Genomic DNA, 25332 nt, shown 5'->3' with positions numbered 1-25332 from the left:
TATTTTTTTCTAGAGAGAGAGGCTTTCTGGATATTCTATCAAGAAGTGATATCAGTGGAGTTTCTGTCTAAACCCCAACTGTACTGTTTCAAACAGTATGCAAAATAAATATACTGTTCAGACACAACCAGCATTTCCACAATTTCTGCACGAAAGACCAGGGTAAAAATCAATTAGTAGTTACTGATCAGGTTTCAACAATGGGATCAATATACTGTAGTCATTCACTTCATGATTAAAATATAAAGTGAAAAATTTCATAGCTAAGGCAATTTAAAAATATATTGAGTTACACTGAACAGACTTCTGACTTTTTTCTTAAATCTGAGATTTCAATTTTAAAATTGTCACTCATTTCAGAGTTGTAGTAAGTGTTTTTTCTTTCCCTGGTTTTGGACCACAGTGCCAGATGGAGACCCTTGTGAATGATGCTTGACTTGAACTTGTCTTGTCTCTGGTGCACAGAAGAAGATATTTCCATTTTCAGACCTGTCATAGTCCATTCATTTTGTTTTGATTTGGCCACACTGTTCTGATCACCAACATACCGACAGAAGAGAAACAAGCAGAACAGGATGTGATTACCTTGGCTAACAAATCAAACTGCAGATTGTACCCAGCTTCCTTAATTTTTGTTCTTTATAATCTTCATATGATTTCCCTGTGCAGTTGTTGTCTGTTGTCGAAGGAGTGAAAGGCCAAGAGTTGTTGCTCAATTTGTTACAGTAGGTGAGTAATTCTGGTTGAAAATTGTTCCATTCATAAAGATTTAAGTTAAGGTCCTGGTTATAGAATAGAAACAGAACAAAAATGATGTGTTTTAACAAAAAGAAGACTGGAAATAGCACAGTTTAAGTAATATGTCAAGTAATGCATTTTAACTGGTGTATCAGGTTATTAAATGTGGTCATCAATCTTATTACCTTAAATACCTTATTACCTCTTTTTAACCTTAAATACTGTTAAACAGTTATCTAAACTATTTAAAAAATGCAATTGGGTAAATTACACTTTTGGCATTAAAAGGTCACTTCAAATTTAAAAATGAAGACATTAATTTCAGGCTGTTTGAAGAATTTACATGTAAAGCAGTTATCTGACAGTTACAGTGCTTTTCAAATTAAAACTTCTCTGCTGTCCAAAAATGAAGACGCTTGAGAAAGTAGTTCTTCTGCAATCTTCTGCAATCTGAAAAGAAAGGTTATAAGATTAATCTACATACAGTATAAAATTCCTGTTCCATTCCTGTTCATCTAGTTTCTCAAGACTTTCTATATGCGCTGTTCTCTTGCTTTTGAATCCAGCCTTCAGACATTGACTGCTGCACATTTACTAGTAAGTTCAGTGGCATTACCAATTCCTTCTGGATAGCTGTTGCCTTCTTAGTAGCTTGTCAAATCATTCCCTGCTATTTCAAGCAATCCGGAAACTGGCCTCCATCTCTCGCACAAAAATCTAATAACGATATCCTTCAACAAGCATTCCTCCATCCATAGTTCACTAGTGTTAGAATTCAGAATTTGTTTTCTCAGCTTTTCTCTGTGTTTTTTCCTGTATTATAATTTTGGGTGGTTTGTAGTTCTTCTTTTAAGCCAAATCTTACAATGACTGAACACTCAACAAAAACTTTTCAAAACTTTTAATTCTTTGGTACTATTATTCTATACAAAACAATGTCTATAACAAACATTCAGGAGGGATGACATCAGCCATGTTCAATATGTCACTGCTGCTCTAACTCAATCATTTCTGATCTCCTATTTTAAATGTATAGTGTATAAGTGTATAAAGTGTATGCTCAAGCCGTTTCTCCTGCAAGCTAACTCCACCTTTGCAATGAGATTTTGTGCCAAAATGGATTATATCCATGGTTAAGACAATACATGCTGTATATGGAAGCAGCATACAGTACTTGCCATTGGTCTGAAGATTCCTAATGTTTAAGTGTTAAAACTTCTATTTATTTGTAAATATATTATTGTGTTTGTGTCTGTGTTTTATTGTTTTGGTTAGTGTGTGGGGTAGCATAAGAGGAAGTAAGAACCATGACTAAGATCAAAGGTGTCTGATAAAGGAGACCTTCAGTTCAGTACCTGAATAGTCAATAATCTGGGATAACGTACAGTAGGTATCCTGACCGAGGATTTAAAGATAAGAAAAAAAAGGAAAGAAAAAATGTGTATATACATATATTTGTAATGGGTGGTGAAGTGGGGTTATAATAAATAGTTTTTGTGTTTTACTAGACCTTTAAGCTTTATTTGACTCAAGGAGACAGAACTATTGAATGCTGTCTTTTTTGTTTTTTTAATAAATTTTGCTCAGACTCATGACTATGATCGGTTTTTAAACTCCTGACTACTCTGTTCAGAAAAATCAAAGCAGCTTTCCTTTGAAAAAGGTGGACTCAGGGTTTATTGTTGCACTCAGCAGACAAGCTTCCCAGCTACATGGAAGTGATTCTAGCCTACTTGCCCAGGCAAGTTGAGCCAAATCATGCAACGACTGAATACTCTTTCAACACATGTAATTCCTAGGTGTCATTATTCCTCTTTAACTATGAGTTTTAGTACCATTTATGTTCTTCTGTTTAAGTATAAAGGTTTGGAATAAAGTATCTAGTTTCAAAACATGTATATGCATTTTTAGCTTCATAAACTGGGACATCCAAGGAAGAGTGTGAATAGATTTGCAAAACACTGTAGATTAGGACCATCATGGATCTCAGATTAATTGTTTACATGCATACAATCAGAGGCTCCTGACTTTTAAGATGGCATGCTGTTTCCAGTTCTGAGTAAATGTAAAGACTTCAGTCTGGATGACAGTTCATACAGTTTGGAAATCTATTGCCATTTCAAGTGCTTATTAGAATATTATAGAATATTAACAATAATGCTGCTGTATGGTAGTTTTCTATTCACCTGGTAGTCACAGTTTGGGATTTTTTCTGTGCATACATCAGTCTGTTGCACTAACTTTCGAAATCCAGTTATTTTAGTTGTGTGTGAGAGTGTGTCAATGTTGTAGTGCAGTACAATGTGTCAGTGTTGTTAATGTCCAGTACAGTGTGTGAGAGTGTGTCAGTGGTGTTAATGTGCAGTACAGTGCGTGAGAGTGTGTCAGTGCTGTTACTGTGCAGTACAGTGTGTGAGAGTGCATTGTTGTTAATGTGAGAGTTTCTCACTCTCTGTTGTGTGTTGGCAGGTTTTGCTCGTCTGGATCAGATATCTGTCATTGAGTCCCTCTGCTGATCCTCAGGAGGGGAGCAGCTTCTGAAATGTATCTCTCTTGGAGGTATGAGGATGAAAATGAAGTCATGGTCCCTGAAATTGAGAGGTAGGGTTTGAGGAACTGACTCTGTCAGAGTGTCTTTCTGGTTTGGTAGCTGTGGGGGTGTGGCTGGGTAAAATAACACACTCCTCTACTGTGTCATAAAGAATGTGTGAAATGCTGTTTATACTGTAATCAAATACAGTTTGTTAACACATATACTCTGTGTGATATTGTGTTCAATGGACAAGATAAAACAAGGGACAGACTGCCCGACACTCTGACGGACGTCCATAGCCTTGGTGATACATGCCACTGATATTGTAGATGTAGGTAAACACTTAACACTGCCATTGCATTAAAAATATAATTTAATTCTTCTAGGCCATGTGGGGAAACAAAAAAGCAGATGGAATGTTTGGTTACAAAGTTAAAAATAAAGAACTAATTCATGAATGTTCTGTTAAAATTGCATAACACACCAGTGAGGCTGCATTTATAATTCTTTACATTTTTAGTTATAGTTTGGTCATTGCGTATAATTTTTTGGTTACAGGCACAGATTAGGTAATTATGGTACAAGCCTGTGTTCAAAGGAATGTTTAATACTGACATGTGAAAAGACCTTTCTGTTCTCATAAGAGTGATTAAGAGAAGTCTGATTCAAGTTCACAGACACTGGCACAGTCAACCCAGTGAACTGAATCAATATCAGTAGAAATACACAAACTGAGAGACATGAGTAGAAACTACAAAGAATCAATTAGCTATTGCAGTTCAATTAGCTTCTATTTACAAAACGTAGTAAATGCTGAATGGCCTTCTCTTCTACAGATGACAGAAAATCTGGAACACTTTTTGCACCTGTTGGATTGCAAGATTTTTAGATTCAGGCTGTTTTGAAGACCAAACTACACACACACTATGCTTTGTGTATATTGTGTATTTATTTGCACAAACTATACTTGAAGTGGACCAGAGAAAGATTTTAATAGTCACCTTAACTGAATACATGATCTGACCAATGGAAGGTCCAGTAAGAGATGGAGAAGATCCCAGGTAAAATACATTACTGATTCATCGCTTAGATCTACAACAGCAGCAGCAATATGATCAATGTGTGACTTCAGCTGAACAGCTCTGACTCTCCAGTAGAAAAGTGACTCCAGACACTCTGAGCTGCTCCAGTCTGGAAACAAGCAGAAACTCCCTGGAGTTCAGGCTCATGTTCACACACTGGGACTGCGTGCTGCCCCCCTCTTTCCTTCAGCTCATGAAGAGGGAAAGGGGATGTGAGGACTGGAGGCGAAGAGAGAGATCAACCCCAGTACCAGCACAGTCACACATGAACATAACAGCAGCAGAGAGACCCTTGAACACTGAGCAAGTGTGACTGAAGGGTGTGACAGTGGGAAGGGATATCCCCCTTATTACCCCTAGAGGGCCCTCTAATCTGTTCTCTCTCTACCTAACTACCGTGTGAGAATGTATATCAGCACCACATAAGTTCTTCTTTAGAAACCCTATATTACATTCTCGTGTATTTCCCTGTGTTTGCCATAGAAACACGGCATCAGCTGAAAAGCTACAAGAAGCCCTTTCTCCTCTTAAATGTCTTTAGAGAAACTATACTTGCTTAGAACCCCACCGTTCATTCTGTTTCACAGACTGAAATCTTAGCTCAGAGTGACTACACACCAGCTTTCTACCTCATCCCATGGTATCGAACTCCTGCCAGTGAAAAGGCAGCCCAGAAATCCACACAGGGGACACACATAGTCACAGTACTTTATCCTAGTGTTCAGGTGTTGAGAGAGGGGGTTAATGGAAAAACAATTTTAGGATCTAAAGCAGAAATCAGAGCCTTAAGAAAGAGAATTCAACAAACTTTGTCTTATTCACCTTGCAGAACAGGAGAATAACAGTGACAGAATCTGCTGCCTCACCAACAATTCTCAAAATTCAAAAGCAGACACTTATGGAAATGTACAAAAGTAGAAGCTATATCACACTGCAACGCACAATTGACAACCCTCTGAAGCTGGTGTGAGCCTGGTTAGTAACTGGATGGGAGACCTTCTGGGAAAAACTAAGGTTGCTGCTGGAAGAGGTGTTAGTGGGACCAGGCTGTCTATGTGGGTCCTAATACCCCAGTATAGTGATAAGGGACACTACAGATGCAGCCATTCAAAGTGCGCGGTACAGACACGTACCGGAGGTAATTGGCGACGGCCAAAAGTATTACAATATGTATCTTTATAGCAGGTGGTGTACAGCTTTTTAGTATAGATTACACTTTTCTAAAATGTATTTAAAAAATAAAAACGATTACAATCTAATCTTTCCACGTTTGATCCCAAGATCCCAAGAAAAATAAATCTAAATGGGGAGAAAGCTATGCTGAAAGTTTATTAAGATACTTAGAAGATAAAGATATCAATTTATGTTGCATTTGTCTGATTGTGAATAAAAAAACACATATATTTAAACACGCGTTTGCGATTTAAATCAAAACGTGATTTAAATCAATATAAATGCTTATATTGTAACGCAAAGGTGACTATTCATTGTTATTAAAATGACTTAAATTCAATCATGTTGTGATATTTAGAAATATAAAAGTAAATTAATTGTCCATAATATTGCTATTCTATTTTTTCAAAGAAATGTCGCAGTACATGAATATAATCATATCGTTATTAATTTCTTTAGATACGCGATTCCATATTGTATTAGCAGAAAAGCTTAAAACTACCGCTTTTTTACACGCTATTTCACATGTTAGTTAAAGACTTCGATGCTTAAAATGTTTAGGGAGAAATGGAATACAGGTGTATTCTTTAAAGTACCAATTCCTGGAATCTGACTGGCTGACACCCTTCTGAAGTGGTTCCATAATATCTGGCATACGGAAAAGAAAGCGTTGATAAAAAAGCCTGGATTCTCATGTATCTGATACAAGTATCTTTTAATACAGTCTTTGCTGTGCTCTTGAGGATCCTTGTGATATTTTGAGCTCTGGTTGAATGATAAGTGTCGCAGTTCAAATAATTTTCGTAGTTAGAAATTATGAAACGCTCTGTTAAAAGCAAGGGAGTTTTTATGTCCGTTGCAGTAAAAGAAAATGCCTGACAAAGTAGGGCTTTGACAGATTCCAAGTGCTTGTACAAATGTGCTAAAGAAATTATACTTTGAGTTTACAGGTTGTACAAAGTCATTCATTATTAATACTATTAGTAATATCTTCGGTAAAGGCTTTGATACATAAATATTTCTGATAAAGGTAGGTTGTGTACTTTTGTCAAACTGAGCAATCTTGCTTTCATAAAATATACTTTTTAATGACTGATGATTAACATGCTGTAATACACAGTTTAAATGTAAAAGCTCAAATGCTGTACATGAGAGTTTAAGCTTTATTGGCTCTTCCTGGCGGTTTTACAAGGTGATGCTGGATACTTTCCGGCATGACGACAAATGACGCGATTAACCCCGTGATACTGCGCGATACTGCGACACGCCCACCGGAGTATACCGCGAAATACCCCACCCATTTTGAATGGCTGCATCTGTATATTGTAAAAGGGCAAATGAGACATAAAACTGAGGTCATGAATCTCTGTGGTCCTTAAAAACCCAAGGGAATTTCTCGAAAAGAGTAGGGGTGTTACCCGGTTGTCCTGGCCAAATTTCCTATTGGCCTGTATCAATCATGGCCTCATAATAATCCCCATCTATGAACTGGCTTCATCACTCTGTTCTCTTCCCCACTGATAGCTGGTGTGTGGTGAGTGAACTGGTGGATGCTTCACATTGGTGGTGGTGGAGAGGAGTTCTCATTACCTGTAAAGCGTTTTAACTGGAGTGTCCAGAAAAGTGCTATGTTCAGTGCCTTGCGAACGTATTCACCCCCCTTGGACTTTGTCACATTTTATTGTGTTACAGCATTGAACAATGACGTATTTAACTGAGAATCTTTGCCACTCATGAACACAAAGTACTCTACAATGTCAGAGCGAAAAAAAATCCAGATATTTTACAAAAAAAAAAGAAAAGAATTGAATGCATAAGTATTCACCCCCCCAGAGTTAATACTTGATAGGGCCATCTTTGGCAGCAATTACAGCTGTGAGTCTCTTTGGGAAGTCTCTATCAGTGTTGCACATCTTGACACTGGAATTTCTGCCCATTCTTCTTGGAAAAATTGCTCGAGCTCCATCAAGTTGGATGGGGACCGTTTGTGAGCAGCAATTTTTAAGTCATTCCACAGATGCTCAATTGGATTGAGGTTTGGGCTTTGATTGGCTTACTCTAGGAAATTAACCTTTTTGGTTTTAAGCCACTCCAGTGTGGCTTTTGCTGTGTGTTTCGGGTCATTGTCCTGTTGAAAAATGAATTGTTTTCCAAATTCCAGTGCTCTTGCGGATTGCAGAACATCTTCCTCTAAAATTTGTCTGTACTTAGCTCCATCCATTTTTCCTTCTATCTTTATTTTTCCAGTCCCTGCAACAGAGAAGCATCCCCAAAGCATGATGCTGGCACCACCATGCTTCACTGCAGAGATGGTGTTCTCAGTGTGATGTGCTTGTATGGCACAAACAAAGTTTAACTTTGGTCTCATCAGACCGTAGAATCTTCCTTCAAATTGTTGAGTCTCTCACATGCGTTTGAACAACTCCAGGTGAGATGTAATATGCGTTTTTTTCAACAAAAGCTTTCTTCTTGCCACCCTTCTGTACAAGCCAGATTTATGAAGTCGGCATGCTATTGTTGTCTCATGCAGTTTCTCCCATCTCTGTCATGGAGGACTGTAACTCCTTTAGAGTTGCCGTAGAATTCTTTGTGGCCTCCATTACTATGTCTCTTCTTGCCCAGACACTCAGTTTTGGAGGATGCCCAGTTGTGGGCAGATTCACAGTCTTTTAAATGATCTTATTACACTGTGCTTTGAGGCATATTCAATGCCTTGGAAATTGTCTTATATCCTTGCCCTGACTGGTATTTTTCAGGAACCTTGTCTCAGATCTGCTTGGAATGTTCCTTGATCTTTATGGTGTAGTGTGTTTTTGAAAATGCACTAAGTGGGGAAGCTCCCAGACAGGTGTATTCCTTCTTTAATCATGTGAAACACCTCAACTGCACACAGGTGGACTCCAGTCAAGTAATTATGTGACTTGGAGAAGAGAGTTGGTTATTTCAGAGGTAATTAAGGTGTGACATTATAGAGTACTTTGGTTGATGAGTGGCACAAATGATCGGTTAAATACATCATGGTTCCATGCTGTAACACAATAAAATGTGAAAAAGTCCAAGGGGGGTGAATCCTTTTGCAAGGCACTGTAAGCGTAATGAATTATTATTGTTGTTAACATATCTCAAGAACCCATTCAAGCAGATTTTGTTTTCTACTTCACTGTTTCATTGCCTTTCTCTGTTTTACATGTTTACATGTATTCCACATCAATTTCTCATTATGCAGCCTGATCTTTCCATCTGTGTTTGTGCTGTTCACAGGCTCAAGCTGAACAGACCATCGTCACCAGCGCTCAGCTGTGTGTCCATGAAAAGTGACCAGTCGGAGATGAAAATAATAGAATTCAGAGATGAGGACTTTGCCAATGATCCCAGGTGAGTTTCCTGTCATCCATTGAGTGCTTTGGGTGTATTTGTAAGCTGGTCATGAGATTGTGTGACTGAATCATCTCTCCGTTTTTTTATTTTCTTAATTTTGTGAAATATGTAAGAAGAATAAAGATGTTAAATCTAATAAAATGTTGAGTACAACCTGGAACATTCAATCCCACATCTAAGGGATGAAAGACATACAGATACAGCCACTCAGAATGTGCGTGAATTCACTAGCCAAAGATGATCAACAAGAGGCACTGGTGGTCTGTTAGATGTTAGTGAAATGATTGCTTCATTTCATCTGTTTTCCTGCTGTGATGTTTAAATCCACTTAATATGGAATTTGTAACTAAAGAGAAATTTAAATCAAATAAACACATTTTCTTTAAAAAAATAAAAACTATAAAAGTACAACATCTAATATAATAAATTATATTAATTTATAAATAAAATAATAGTACACAACAGTATTCTACCTACTACATAAACATTTATGCATCAAAGTCTTTAACTTGGTCACTTAATGTGGTTATTTCAGAAACATTTTGTCATACTTAATCTAACTATATAAATCTTACATACTTCATACACTTATAAAACATTATAATGGTATAAACTTTTTAAAAAATACTTACTGTCATTATTGTAAAAAAAAGTTGTAATAATAAGTCCATGTTACAACCCCACGTGTCTAGGGCTAAAGGGGAGTAGCATTTAGGATGGTTTTGGATGCAGGCGGGTTTCTGGTGAGGGAAGCGTGACAAGTTTGGTGCAAAAGGGATTTATTTTAAAGTGAATAAGTGACTGGTATGAATACAGGACACAATAACACACAGTGAAAGGGAACTAGAGTGGTGCCAAAGGAAAGAAAATAACAAGCAAACTGAAGCTGGCTAATAAAGTGAGGGAAAGGTGACCTAACTACCAAAACAAGACCCGAAACACTCAGTCTTCAGCGTCTTCAAACCCCTGGCTAAACCTTCACTAACTACCCAAAACCATACAAGACAAAGACCAACTACGTGTGCACAACGTACCTGACAACCTAAGCTAACCTTTACACAAAAGTTCACACAAATATACAAGTGAACCACGAATACAAATAAGGGAAACGAGAGTAGACACAAGGAACAGGGTACGAAAGAACACAGAGGTTGATATAGTACGTTTTGGCAAGGCAATGGCGAAATAAAGATAATACAAACAAAAGAAAGTACGAGGAGACGAACACAAACCAACAAAGCCGAAGCTATAAGAAAACACACAAGAGAAACGAACGAAAACAGAAAGACAAAGCTGAAGCAAAACGAAAGCGAAATGAAGCTGAGCCGAGCAGAACCGAAGTCAAGCGAAAAGGCTCCTTCATTCAAGTTAAATACTGAAGACGATGAGTTTTGATTGGTCGAAAAGCTGATTGATGATGATGTTACAACGGCAAGTTGGATGAATTCATGAACCAATGGGGAGGGAGAACAACCAAAGCCAGGATGTTTGCAACATAACATCAAAACAAACACAGGGACCACACTGGGACGTAACACTACCACCCATAAAAATAAACATTAAAGCAAGGAAAAAAAAACAATAGGCTATATTCTACCCCCTGCCAAGTCATTCCCTAAAATAAAACGTATGCCTTTAACGGGTAATAAAGGGCGTACCCCAGCTTTAACAAACCCCTTTACTAGGTCTCATTGCAAATGTACACGATGTAAAAGCACTTTCATAAAACCCATTTTGATGCCTTGAACTAATACACCGGAAACCGCAGAAAGACTGATCAGACAAGGTCAGTGCATCCGCAACAGTAAACGACTGGGCTGCATCTGTATCTCTTAGTATTTGAATTGTTCACCCGTTAGCAGACAAAGTCTTCTCCTCGGGCGCAGACATGAAAACATTTTTGTGCGTGAGCACAAACTCATCTGTCAAAACAGCTGCTTGTGACAAGAAAGATACTGTAGAGCTTTTGGGTTAAAATAAGTATCGTAGCGCTTGTCTCCACCGCTGTGGGCTCGAACCCAGGCCACCAGCTTTACTCAACAGGGAACCAGCCAGCTGAGCTAAAGGGAAATCTCCCGTCAGCCCGTCGGCTGAGGTCCCTGCTATTCACAGGGAAGGGCGGTGACGTCACCGCACTGGCAAGCAGGCTCACACAACCTGTAATGTCGGCCCTACAATACTACAATACTTTTTGTTCATTCAAATAGACAACAATGCGTTCAGTTCAATTCCTAAATTCTTCTAAAAGAATTAGCTCGCGCATTGAGTTAAAGTCGCTCACTTTACTCGCTACACACCACCGTTTTTAACTTTTACTTAATTGATGAAATACAGTGCTCTTGGATTTGGTAAGGTCCTTCATAAGTAAAAATTGTTCTTATTATTAAATTATTATTCAGTGATGTTCTGTTAAAATTGTATAATGCATTAAAAAGCATAATTACTTCATCACCTCTTTGTACAATTGGTTGTAAGAGCCTGGAACATCTTTCAAGAAAAACATAGGATGATAACCTTGGATCAATTAGCTACTAACTACCAAACTGGTAATACGGGATGAATGGAAGCTAATGATTGTAGATTAGCTACAGTAATTATACAACACAAATTGCACCTGTAAGAGTATGAAAAAAGCAACTCAGCCATGTCACCCACAGACACTGAGTAGAATAGGGATCAGTAGGGATACACAAAATGAAGGACATCAGTAGAAACTACACAGAGATGCATTTCAAACTGAGGACAGGAGGCTCTTCTTTATACAAAGGGTTGTTGGGTATGAAAAAAGCAACCCAACAATGTGATTGATACTGATACTCTCGTGCCTTAGGATGAGATCCTTGGATCAATTAGCTCCTAACTATCAAACATAGTATAGGCTGAATGGCCTTCTCTAATGACTGTAGATTACAGTAAATCTAGAACACTACTTCCACCTGTTGGATTGCAAGATTTTTACATTCAAGCTGTTTTGAAGACCTATAGTTTGAAGAACTATAATTTAAGTGGACCAGAGAAAGATTTCAATAGGCAACTTAACTAAATACATGATCTCACCATGGGAAGGTCCAGAATAGTAAGAGATAAGAAGATTCCAGGTAAAAAACATTGCTGATTTATTATTTAGTGATTTCTGCACTGAAAAGAAGCTCAAGCTGTGAAACACTGTGTGACCTGCACTGCCTCCTACTGTGAAATACATGCCCGACAGCACTACATAGTCCCAGTGCTGCAGAGACACAGACTGGTGGACATAAGTGAAGACCAGGAGCCCAAACTGTGTCAGCAGCACCACAGAGCTCTGGAGCTGCTCTGTAAGACTGACCAGACTCTTATCTGTTGTGTTCAGTGCAGGAACACAGGGGCCATGACACCATCTTTATGTCTGAACCAGCACTGACACAGGTAAGAGACTTCATTTACTCAACTGCTAGCTGATATCAGACCTGTACTAAATATTGACACTCTTTACACCAGCTGATTAACAGTGAAACTAGAGATCTGGAGAGACCATTGTGACTGAATTAATACACACATTGTTGAGGGCAACTGGATGTCTGTGTGCTGTTTTATTTCACATGTAAAGTTGAAAAAAGTAGAGACCACAACTCAGTATTTCAGTACAGACAGATTGAGGGATGGTCTCTCATTTGTACTGTATAACTGTTGTCACTATGAATGTTGTCACTGAGTTTCTATGAAATCTTCAGATTTCTTGATTCCTTTGTACTCTGCCAATTTTACCTCTTCCTGAAGTCTCACCCCTCTCTCTGCTCTCTGTGTCCAGGATGTGAGGAGAGCTGTCACTGAACTGACAGAGGAACTTCAGGATTTCTGCACAGCAGAATTGCAGGAGACTGACCAAACAGGTTAGTATGTGAGAGTAAGTGTCTGTTTCTTTGGATTGTCCTTCTCCAGACAGGCACACATACTGTCTCACACATTGAGTTAGAGCAGGAAAGAGCAGGTCAGTGTGTGTGAGAGTGTGAAGGATTTTAATTTACTGTAACCAACAGAAATTGGAATAATTGTGAATTTACTTTGATGATAGTTATCAAACATAATATGGTTGATATTATGTCTCACACATAGGTTATAAATATACAGTATACAATTTATTGATACAATACCGAAATACATTATGTGTAACAAACCAACAAGAGTAAAAGAATATATTTGTGGATCGATCTGCTGTGATACACATTGTTGATCATTTAATCAGGGATTAAAAACAATAAATTACTACAAAATTAAAACATATACACTAATGTATTATAGTCTACTTTGTAGGTTATATCAGTCTCCTATATCATATATCAGATATCTCATATATATATCTCATATATAAGATGATTTGTTTGATCCCAGATCCACTACAACTCAGCAAACACCTCAGTTGCTTTCTTGGTTTCAATGAATGTTGACACTAGATGCTGACCACTGTCTCAATCTATTCCTACACACTTCAACAGCCATATCAATACTATACAATATACTATTCAGTATTTATACACAAAATAAAACACCTGAGTGAATGTATTTGATCATTTACTTTGTGTTTCCCAGACATGACTGCATTATGCGTTACTCACAATTTTCCACATAAAAGCACAAGAAGATACACAGATACATATGTATGAAAACAGAATGAAACAGAGTAACATGGTGTCCTGTGGTGACTGTGTTATGAATACTCTACGTTTATAACCCACAGAAGGAGTTCATCACACAAATTGTTCTTTACTTGTCTAAAGTAACTTAACTTAGTTACAGAAGACAACTTTCAGAAACGTTTTTTTTTCTATGGAACTTATGGGAGGTTCTTACATAAAGCTGAATCTTACACAACAGAGGGAAAGCTAGTCCTTGTATCAGGTCTCCTCATAGTTTTCTTTGTTCAGGACTAAAAAGTTCAGTTCTTTCAGGGGCTCCCAGTGCAACACATTTCTTTTAATTGTCACTTGCTAGAGGTTGTGACAAAGGGATAAATTGATCCATAAATTGGTTCATTTAAATGTGAACCAATTTTAGGTTTAAAACCTAAGGTGACTGTGACAGATTCCCTTTAGATGGTAGCTGAGCACCTGCACACATTAACCGGACACTGGATTTTGACTGGATATTTTGTATTCTAACCCTAATTCAGTCCCTAACTCTTTGCCTTCTTTAACTTTTTTGTACCTTACAAATGAGTAGCAGTGGAAAGAGACCTCAACTTGATTATTTTCATTTTGGCCTATCAGCCTACCCTGTCTTCTTTTTTAACCTGTTTTCTTTATTAACTCCAGTAGTTACCTTCTCCCAAATAGCTCACTCCCTGATGAGACCAAACTGAGGCACCATGTCTGCAGTACACAAATACATGAATAAATCATAATCATAATTAATCAGGTTAATTTTCACAACTTACAAGTTATCAATATTTTCTAAAACAAACTGAGAAAAAGGAACAGACAAAAAGCCTTTTTTCACTTTCATTAGTAAAGGCCTTTCTGATGTACCGTGGGTGCCTTCATCATAAACCAATAATAACAACTATCTCACAAACCTAAATATAACCTAAAAATCAAAAGCTGAGCAAAATATATAAAATTAGATGTTGTATGCACTGAATAACAAGTTATGTACCTGCTAAACTGCTGCTTAACCAAACTCATTGTTATGTCAGTACCTTTCTTTAATTCTCTTTTATTACTTCCTTGTATTTCCTGTATGATTTTACATACATGAAATAAATCACTACTTTCTAGGGCAGGCCTCTTCTACGATGAGAACTGTGGTGTCTCATTGGTGCTGTGCTGTTCACCTTGTTCCGTACTGTTCATGGATTTCTGCTGGAATTCCTGTTGAAACTGCTACAGATTTGAGAGCATTTTCATCACCACATCTAGCTCCTCTTAGTTTTTCCAGTTTGTTCATCTCTGCCTCCACAGCTGCTTCCAAGTCACTCACATCACAAACATTAAAGTAACCACTTTATTAAAGTAAGTACTGCTGCGTAATGAATAGGACCCCATTCAAATCAAATAAAACAGGATATAACAGTAAGACTTCCTTATTTTAAAGGAACAGGTAACAAAGCACCTCACAACGAAGAAGGCTCCACAGCCAAAACGTTGTGTTCCCTTTCTTTTCTTTTCAGCATGGAATAAACCCATTACCTGTTCCTTTGCAGCCTATGCATGCTGACAGAGCTACCTACTTGAACTACTTTCTTATTTTAATTCTCAATATGCACATAATGGAAGTTCCACAAATGAAATCTCAGAGAAGAAAAGAGTTTCCATTTTTTAATTCATTTCTAATGGCAGGTGGCTAAGTATTCTTCCACCTACAGTAACTCAAAGAAATTGACTTTAGGTTACATTTGAGGGAGGGGATCCATATTAATGAAATTGTCATTAGCACAGCATGATTAGTGTAGGAAAGCACTAATGGGTCAATTAACATTAAATACTGTACCAACTTAATATTTGTTGTTTTAATATGTTGTAATCCATGTGTAGGATAATAGTGTTATATAGTGTTGCGTTTTCTGTTCCAGTATCTAATGGTTTCAGTAAATTTAATCACATCACTACAGTGGATAACTATTTTAAATATTTTTTTAATAGTGAATGTGTATTATAGCGTGTATAGCTATTCTCACAATTCCTCTGTCAACATCTTGAACTAATTCATGCAAGATGGGAAAGAACCAGGAAATAACCTCTCTGTGTAAACTTATGAAAGGGTGGGTCTATGAAGCTGTAAGAGTGCAAGACTTAAAATTAATCAGCAGCTATATCACTCTGCAACTGACAAGTGGCAACCCACTTAAGCCAACCAGGTGTGAGCCTGGCCAGTACCTGGATAGGAGACCTCCTGGAAAAGCTAAGGAAGAAGCTTCTGGAAGAGCTGTTAGTAGGACAAGTAGGGGGCACTCATCCTGCAGTCTGTTTGGGTCCTAATGTCCCAGTATACTGAATGGGATGCTATATTGTAAAAAAGGCACCGTCTTTTGAATGAGACATAAAACCAAGGTCTCGACTTTCCATGGTCATTAAGAATCCTAGGACATTTATCTTTCGGGTGAAATTTCGCCTTGGCCTTTACCACTCATGACCTCCTAAGAATCCCAGTCTATTTATTGGCTTCATTCATTCTGTTCTACTCCCCACTGATAGCTGATGTGTGGTGAGTGTACTGACGCACTATGGCTGCTGCCACATCATCCAGGTGGGTTCTACACATTGGTGTTGTTTGAGGAGCACATTAACTTTAAATTGCTCAGTGTTCAGAGTGTACAGGAAATCAGTGATATTTACTGTAAATGTGAAGATTATTATTATAAACTACTGAGACACTGACTGAGGACACCTGGGTCCATCTGTTTTGATTGTTTCTCATTATTGCAAACCTATACACCTCAGTATCAAAGGGCACAGGTGACTCTATAAAAAAGTGATCATCATATTACACTGTCAGGATTTCTTCTGAAGTCTCACAGCAGACTGTACCTTTATCACGTGTTCTGTCTGTTTTAGGGTGGATGCAGACACTGAAAGACAAACACAAGGAAGTCTTGAAGAGGAAGTTTGAAGTTGTGTCTGAGGGAATTGCTAAGCCAGGAGAGCAGACCCTCCTTGATGATGTCTATACACATGCATGGAAAACTGAGGGCAACTGTGCTGAGGTCAATCATGGACATGAGGCCAGGCAGGTAGAGACAATCTCCAAAATCACAAAATCAGAGATCCGCTCCATCAAGTGCAGCGATATTTTCAAGCCACTGCCAGGACAGAGTGAATCCATCAGGACTGTACTGATGGCGTAACAAGATGGCGGCGCGCATGGATGCAGCGGCTTCATTAGCTCTCAAACAATGCTGCTTTTTGTTCGTTATTCTTATGTTTTTTATCATGTTATTTACTCAAAACACTGAAGCTTACTTCTCCTACAACTGGAAAACATTACTGGACATCAGAAACAACTGCAGGGATTTCTCCTTTAGTTCACTCGACCTGGATTACATCAGCTCGTCCATCCTCTACACCGCAGACCCGGAAGCCGCGGAGCCACCTGACCGTGACCGCCGTGAGAGGAGACGGGACAAGCGGTGCGAGCGCAAACAGAAATGCGGTAAGAGAGCCGTGCTGTAAATAAGACTAAAAGAACAGCGGAACAGACCACCTATACCCAGCCTGTTCCTCGCTAACGTACGGTCCCTACACAACAAACTAGACGAAATAAAACTCAGGCTCACTACTCGCCAGGAAATATAAGACTGCTGCACTCTTGTGTTTACGGAAACGTGGCTTCACAACAACATACATTCAGCTGGATGATTTTTTAACTCTGTGATCGGACAGAACAGCCGCCTCTGGTAAAAATAAAGGAGGAGGTCTGTGTATTTATGTCAACCGAGCATGGTGCAGAGATACTACAGAAATCGCGATCCACTGCTCACCCGACTTAGAATATTTCATAGTAAAATGCAGACCCTTCTACCTACCTAGGGAATTCACGTCGGTCATTATTACCGCTGTATTCATACCTCCTAACGCTAATGCTAAGGAAGCAGTCAAAATGCTATCCAAAGCTTTAAGTAAACAAGAATAAGCACACCCTGATGGTGTTTTTATTATTGCAGGCAATTTTAATCAGGGAAATCTGAAATCAGTTCTGCCTAGCTACAACCAACACGTTGACTGCCCCACCAGGGGAAACAACACACTTGACCTTGTTTATACTAATGTACCCGGTGCTTACAAAGCAGTACCTCACCCCCCTCTTGGACAATCTGACCACATCTCCCTGTTCCTACTCCCAGCCTACAGATGACTTCTCAAAAGCACCAAGGCTCCAGTTATAACTGTAAAAACATGGACCAAAGAGGCAGAATCAATGCTTCATTACTGTTTTGAGTGCACAGACTGGAGTGTGTTCAAAGATGCAGCCTTCCATGGATCCCACACCGATATTGACATGTATGCATCAGCAGTCACTAGCTGATGTGGTGAGCGTTAAAAAGATATGCAAACTCCCGAATCAAAAACCTTGGATGAACACTGAGATCCGCTCCTGTGATGCAGCCTTCAAATCTGGTAATGAGGAAGAACTGAGAGGGGCAAGGAAAAGAATTAAGAGCTGGCATAAAATCTGCCAAGAAACAGTACAAATCCCAGATAGAACACCACTACAACACCAACGCTAACCCAGAGCGCATGTGGCAAGACATAAATACAATCTCAAGCTACAAGAGCAAAACAAGCCCGGTGATGGCTACTGGCCCCTCTCTTCCAAACAAGCTTAACACCTTCTACGCACGCTTCGAAGCTCAAAACCCTGAACCAACGACCTGGACCACTGACTCCCCTGCCACCCCACCCCCCACACTATCCAAGCTAGATGCGTGGAAATCACTAAGTAGAGTGAACACACCTAAAACTGCTGGACCTGATGGTATCCCTGGCCTGGTACTCAGAACATGTGCCTGGCAGATAGCTGATGTCTGTACCGACATCTTCAACCTGTCTTTGGCCCAGGCCACTGTACCTAGCTGCTTCAAGATGACCACCATCGTGCCAGTACCGAAAAAATCAGCCCCCACATGCTTGAACAACTACTGCCCTATTGCATTCACCCCCATCATAATGAAGTGCTTTGGAAAACTACTTATTCTACACATTAAAGCCAGCATTCCAAAAACACTACATCCTCTCCAGTTTGCCTATCGCACAAACCGCTCCACAGAGGATGCAATCTCTATAGCTTTACACACCACACTAACCCACCTGGATAAAAGGAACACCTATACAAGAATGCTGTTCATTGACTTTAGCTCAGCATTTAACACCATCATAGCCATAAAACTTTCTACCAAACTCAGGGCTCTAGGTTTAGATACAACCCACTGCAGCTGGATCCTAGACTTCCTCACCAGCAGACTCCAGACTGTCAGGATTGGCAACCTCACCTCCAACACACTCACCTTTAACACCGGTGCCCCTCAGGGCTGTGTGCTCAGCCCACTGCTTTACTCCCTGTTCACCCACGACTGTACTGCCAATTTCAGCACAAACACCATCATCAAGTATGCTGACAATACCACAGTCTTGGGCCTGATCACTGACAATGATGAGACTGCCTACAGGGAGGAGATAAAACAACTTGCAGACTGGTGCCGAACCAACAACCTATGTCTCAACATCAGCAAAGCCAAAGAGCTGATTGTTGACTTCAGAAGACAAGGAAAAGTTCACTCCCCCATCTACATAGAAGGGTCTGCGGTGGAGATGGTGAATAACTTCAAATTCCTAGGTGTTCACATCGCTAAGGACCTTACATGGACACTGAACAACTCCAGTCTCATCAAGAAGGCACAACAGCGGCTGTACTTCCTGAGAAGGCTGAAGAAAATACACCTACATCCACAGATCCTCACCAACTTCTACAGATATATACGGTGGAGAGCATACTGACCAGCTGCATCACAGTCTGGTATGGCAACTGCACCGCATCCGACCGTAAGGCACTGCAGCGGGTGGTCAAAACTGCCCAACACATCATCGGCAGTGCCTTACCATCCATCCAGGAAATATACAACACCAGGAGTCTGAAAAAAGCCACCAAAATTATGTCTGACCCCACTCACCCCAGTCATAACTTGTTTGTTCCCCTACCATCTGGCAGAAGGTTCCGGTCACTCCAGTCACACACAACTAGACTCCAAAATTACTTCTTCCCCAGAGCTGTCAAGTTCATGACGCCCCCACTCCCTCCCACCATATTATGATCTCTCCTAATGTCTTCCTGTACCCACAATGACTATACTCCCACACTACTACACACACATGTAAGCCAAAATTGTACTGTCTCCTCGATAGCCCAGTAAAACTGTACCGGTCGTAATAATATTTAATATTTATTAATTAACCATACTATTTTTAACCATTCTATTTTTCCACTGTTCCAAGAATGACCTTGCACTGTTTTTGTCCTGTTATATTTTCTCTGCGAAATTTTGCACAGTTTTGATTACTTGATTACATGTTATTTATGTTATGTTATTACATGTTACTGTTATTGCTATTATGTTACTGTTTATTGTCTTATCTTCTGTCCTATTTATATAATGCACCTGAGTGACTAATGAGAAACACTTTTCATTATACTATGCACCTATGTAAGTTTAATGACAATAAAGTTGAATTGAATTGAATGATGGGAGTGGCTGGCATCGGAAAAACATTCTCTGTGCAGACATTTATCCTTGACTGGGCTACTGGAAAAGACAACCAGGACTTTGACTTTATATTTTTTCTTCCATTCTGTGAAATTAACTTGATCCAAGCAGAAATGAGTTTACAGGACCTAATTCAATGTTTCTGTCCAGAAATAAAATCCCTTGATAAGATTTTGGATTGCTGCAAAATCCTTTTCATTTTTGATGGTGTGGATGAAAGCAGACATCCTTTTAACATTGAAACAAACCAGATCTGGTCTGATCTGAAAATCATTGGATATGTTGTTAACAAACCTCATCAAGGGAAATTTTCCCATTAACACCTCCATCTGGATTACTTCCAGGCCGGCTGCAGCAGGTTTGATCCCTCCAGAGCTCATCAGCAGGGTGACAGAGGTCCAAAGGTTTGATGACAAGCAGAAGGAAGAGTATATCAGAAAGAATTGTAAGAACAGAACTCTAGCAAACAGAATTATTTCACTTATAAAGACACTGAGGAGTCTTTACATGTTGTGCTATGTTCCTGTTTTGTGCTGGATTGTAGTTACTGTTCTGGAGCACACATTGGAAAAGAACAGTGAAGAGAGTTCAAAGACATTGACAGATCTCTATACAAACTTTCTACTTGTGTTACTGACAGCAAGGAAGGGAAAGAGAAGAAAGAAAATATCCTCAAATCAAATCAAGAAGCAATTCTGAAGGTGGGAAACCTGGCGTTTGAAAGTCAGGAGAAAAACATCACTGTGTTCTATGAAAAAGATCTGAGAGAATATGGCATCAATATCAACAACTCTTCTCTTTACTCAGGGGTATGCAAGGATATATTCAAACAAGATTCCGTCTTATTTGAAGAAAAGGTGTACAGCTTTTTACACCTGACAGTCCAGGAATATTTTGCAGCTCTGTATGTTTTTGGATCTTATCACAACAACTATTTTAACCCACTAAAGAAATATATAGAAAAAATATAAGGATTCCACTTTAAAAAGAAAACCGAAGCTCACTTTGAATAAAAATGCTCTGGAAAGAGCCATCCAGAGCAGTAATGGCCACCTTGACTTTTTTGTCCGATTCCTTCTGGGAACTGAAATGGAGAACAACCAGAAGCTTTTGAAGGGATTTCTGTCACACTCACAAGATTACCCCAGTGATATCCAGAAAACAGCAGAACATATCAAGAAACTAATTAAAAAAACTTCCTCTCCTGAAAGATGCATGAACCTTTTCCACTGCCTGAGTGAACTGAAGGACCAGTTTTTACTGGATGAGTTCAATGTGACTCTGGATGCAGTAAAGCATTCAGGACAAAGCCTCTCACCTTCCCAGTGTTCAGCACTCGCCTATTTCTCTCTGCTGTCTGAGAAAGAGATTGATGTTTTTGACATGAGTAAATACGCCACATCAGAGGAGTGTGTATACCTGTGGCAAAGATAACGACAACTCTTTGGTAAGTACCTCACATTTACTTCACACATTGTACATCAAGATAAGATGATGAGTCAAACTGTCCCTGTGAGGGGACGTCTCGTTAGCTCCTCAATGGAGTAGACATGTTCATCCTCTGCTCTAGCACACTTTCATTTTTTACTATTAAAACCCAGAATTATTTGAACAATTCTTGTATTATTATTATTGACTCTACTGTATTTAACAGAATGTCTGAACCTAAAGCTAGATACTCAGAAGCTCCAGCAGAAGGAGACTACCCAAACTGCAGCTTCTGTTTTCTTTGGATGATATAGCTGCAGCTACAATGGCAGCTGTATTGCCTTTTTTATGCTGACATTCAAACCTAAATCCACTCAGTTGTCTGTAAACTTGCAGGGCCAGCATCTTTTCGTCCTGCAACACACAGCCAAAAACACAGTTTATTGTTGTCATGGACAAACTGCTCCTGTAGTTTTAGCTCTAGTTTTTGTATAACTGAGAAGAGCAAATTTGTACTCTTCTTTTCCAAACAAAAAAAAAAGACAAAGATCTTTTAGACTGCAGTTCTTATCTCCTCTCTGTTGTGATGGTAAGGTATTGACCAAAGTACTGGTGTGAAAGTTGAGGTTGAGGTTGAGGTCCACTCAGTTATTTTGCCATACCAAACAGGATTCCTTAAGGTCTTTATTTTAATCTGAGGCTTTTGTGTCCAAGTCCATGTCCATGGGATGATGTCCAGGTTATTCATAATCTGATTCAGAGAAAGCACTTGACCAGGTGGAGTGACATTATTTATTTGTTTAATCTGGGACTCTGGAAAATTTGAGTTTGGTCCAGACTTTATCTCTTGTATTAGAGTGCTTTATAGCTCTCTTAATGCCTTGATCTGAATTCATCATTTATCCTGCAATTACAGTACGTTTATCTATTCAATGGCACAAGACAGGGTTGCCTTGTCGGCCTTATTTTTAGGTTTATAGAGGGGGTGAGAGATTGAAGGGTTGGTGAAGAGCAAGATCTAGCTAGAATTCCTGAAGTAAAATTGTGGAAATAAATAATAATAATCTAAAATAATAAACAATTTTGTTTGAAGAGGTCTGTTGTTTTCACAATGAGACGTGAGTCTATGAGTCAAAGTCTCTTTTTGTTTCCCTTTTCCCATCACGTGTATCTCTGTTTCTCCCTTTTGGATCCTAAAATTTTATCATCATTCTCATTTCACCCGTGGACTCTAAGATGGGTATAGACGTGACGTGTATTATTTCCTAGGTGGGTGCTGTAGTCAAGACTTGGAAAGGAAGATGTGCATGAACTGTGCAGATGTTCAGCTGTGCTCCTTTTTGCCTGCAGGATGGGGAGCTTTAGACTAACAGAGAGATGTTGTGAAGATCTGGTCTCTGTTCTACAGTCTCAACACTCCAATCTAAGAGAGCTGGATCTGAGTGTCAATAATCTCGGGGATTCAACAGTAAAACTGTTCTTTGTGGCTCTGATGCATCCCAACTGTAAATTAACAACACTAAGGTAAGTTAAGACTGGTGATTTCTTTTTTTTATTGTTTCTATAGTGATGTTAAGACATACAATATTCCCCTTTTCACATACTGCACGTCAAAAAAGGAAACAAAAATACAAAACAAAAAAAGAAGGGAGGCATATAGAAAGTCAAGAAACTAGTTGATCATTTTTCTTGTCTGTGGCATCTTTGTTACTGTCCCACTATCAAGAGACTCAAAATGTAGTCCTTCACATTTTGACCGTCTTTTTTTAAAAACACATTGCTGATTTCTAATTCTGTGGGTAAATTTCATTCATAGTCTTGATCATACCACGTTTGAACACTAGGTCTAACTTTAGGTAGCAGGTTTAACACTAGGTCTGGCTATAACCACTTTCTACTGATTTGCGTAATGGATGCTAAATACTATTATAGTTATTAGAATAGAATTAATAAATACAATAAGTATTATTATATAAATGTTTAATAATTATTATATAATAATTATTAAGAAATCAAGATATTTCTGCCTCTGAAGGCAGTTTATCCATTGTTTGTTCCTGAATAAAAAGTTTTCAGTTTTGATATAATGAGGAAATCTATTTTTATTTCCTCAAGAAATTCCTTCCACAACTTCATACAACAGCCATTCAGAATACGCATTAGAACTCATTGCAGCAATAACCTAGGGCTCAGTAATTCTATGTGATCCAATGGCTACAGACAATAAATATTGTAGGTGCTACTTGTGGTACATTAGATAATGTGAAATGTGAAAATATTCATTTTGAAACCCACTTTAAAGGGAATATTAATATGAAAACATGTAATTAAAGGGAAATCTGAGTAAAATAAAAATAAGTGTCTGAACATTATGAACAATATTAATTTATCGATATAACTATACAGTATTTATATACTGTAACTGAAAGTGGTAGTGTATTCCACTTTCTTAGTAAACATAGGCATCCAATTCTTTAACTCATTTACTTGTGGTTATTTTGGAAATGCTTTCACATGTTCATTTTAACTACATTTTGCCGTTGTTATTGTTGTACTAGAAAATGAAACGCTCATAGTTTGAAATGTACAGGGATAAAATGTTTGCCTACCACTTACAGTAGCAGGTCACATGCTTGCTTTCTGGACAATTAACAAGTTTTATTTTTAACAATGACATTTTTTTCTCTAATTATAAAATATATGTATGTTATTTTGATATTTTTATTATTATTTTATATATCACAGTATGTTATATAATATTAACATAATATGAATAAATTAATGACATGAATGAGTTAGCAAACATGAATACTGTCAATGGTGGGAGTAAAAAACTGATCTATTGGTTTACAACAACCCTTAAGCTAAAATTGCAATTGAAGTTTGTCTATGCAGTATATTGTGTACAGTGTATTTTCTTTTAAAAACTAATAACTAAACTTGCTACATATAATATATTTGTATAATAAAAATCTAGAATAATTAAGAAGAATTAATTATGAGAATAAACAACAAAAAGTAACACCCATGTCTGATAATCTGTGATCTCTCTCCTTCACCTTCTTTCCTCCTTTGTGGACGACAAACTCTGCAGAGTGAGAAATGTGAAAAGATGAGGAGGAGTATGACAAACTAGAGTATAAGTTATAATTTACCTGACCATCATGTTCTAAAGTATGAATATACATTTACAGATTTATACAGTTTAAACTTGAAGAGCAGGATTAGGTACAAATGATTGGAAAAAAAACTGTGTAATCGATGGTAAATGAATGATTACCAGAGCAAAGTAGTATCAAAATGAGCAAGGAAAGTTGTCGAGTTAAAGAATTTCCCTAAAGTAATATCCATAGATATCCAGCCACTCTTGCAGACTGCCTTCATCTATATTCAATTATTTTAATATATATATATATTATTTGTACATATTAATATTTCCCCTTAGCAGGCAGTAGCCACTAGTTCACTGTGCCCGCTAGGGTATTGGAACAGACAGATAGCACACAGGCATTGCTTATATCTTGGGAACTTCAATTCGTACAAAATCCACTGGGCAACTTCCTGACATCTGAATCACATATCTCATTATGTGCTTTTCTTCTTTATTTTCTTACAGCAAATCATTTTGGGATGCCACTTTTAAAGACGCATATAAAATAAACATTTATGACTGGTGAATTAAAGCAAATTAAAATTAATTAAAAACGTCTCATATAATGGTACTTGGGACTAGACTAGGGATTGTCTTATTTTATTTTTCGACTGACATAAAG

General features: G+C 38.3%; 1 protein-coding gene and 1 pseudogene across 9 annotated transcripts; both read left to right on the top strand.

The window, feature by feature from the left end:
• Positions 1-578: 578 nt before the first annotated feature.
• LOC148647054 (uncharacterized) lies at positions 579-20609 on the top strand. 8 transcript variants are annotated; one of them, XR_015927574.1, is made up of 8 exons: positions 579-729; positions 3208-3339; positions 8788-8901; positions 12254-12309; positions 12692-12773; positions 16431-16606; positions 16898-17025; positions 17717-20107. XR_015927574.1 is itself a non-coding variant. In XM_088608702.1 (7 exons), the coding sequence occupies exons 3-7, from the start codon at positions 8877-8879 to the stop codon at positions 16967-16969; spliced, it is 411 nt and encodes a 136-aa protein (XP_088464828.1). In that variant the 5' UTR covers positions 581-729; positions 3208-3339; positions 8788-8876; the 3' UTR covers positions 16970-20107. The 8 variants fall into 8 exon arrangements, 5 of the variants coding, with proteins under 5 accessions (XP_088464828.1, XP_088464826.1, XP_088464825.1 ...); XR_015927572.1 differs by having other exon boundaries at positions 17537-20107; XR_015927573.1 differs by lacking the exon at positions 17717-20107 and adding an exon at positions 20476-20609 and having other exon boundaries at positions 583-729.
• LOC148647053 (NLR family CARD domain-containing protein 3-like) lies at positions 20411-23048 on the top strand (annotated as a pseudogene). Its single transcript, XR_015927793.1, has 3 exons — positions 20411-20559; positions 20715-21578; positions 22910-23048. The product of XR_015927793.1 is annotated as an NLR family CARD domain-containing protein 3-like (transcript).
• Positions 23049-25332: the final 2284 nt, after the last annotated feature.

Source organism: Lepisosteus platostomus, chromosome 16 (genome assembly GCF_059453375.1).
Source record: "Lepisosteus platostomus isolate fLepPlt1 chromosome 16, fLepPlt1.hap1, whole genome shotgun sequence".
NCBI classification, from domain to species: Eukaryota; Metazoa; Chordata; class Actinopteri; order Semionotiformes; family Lepisosteidae; genus Lepisosteus; species Lepisosteus platostomus.
The sequence above is the reverse complement of the archived record's forward strand: the minus strand, read 5'-3'. Positions and strand labels throughout refer to the sequence as shown.

Bases quoted from the DNA above. Each gene is read 5' to 3' on its own strand.
- LOC148647054 (XM_088608701.1), top strand. From the start codon at position 8,877: ATGAGGACTTTGCCAATGATCCCAG. The intron at 12,310-12,691 runs GTAAGAGACTTC...CTCTGTGTCCAG, and splicing joins CTGAACCAGCACTGACACAG to GATGTGAGGAGAGCTGTCAC. The intron at 12,774-16,430 runs GTTAGTATGTGA...TGTCTGTTTTAG, and splicing joins GCAGGAGACTGACCAAACAG to GGTGGATGCAGACACTGAAA.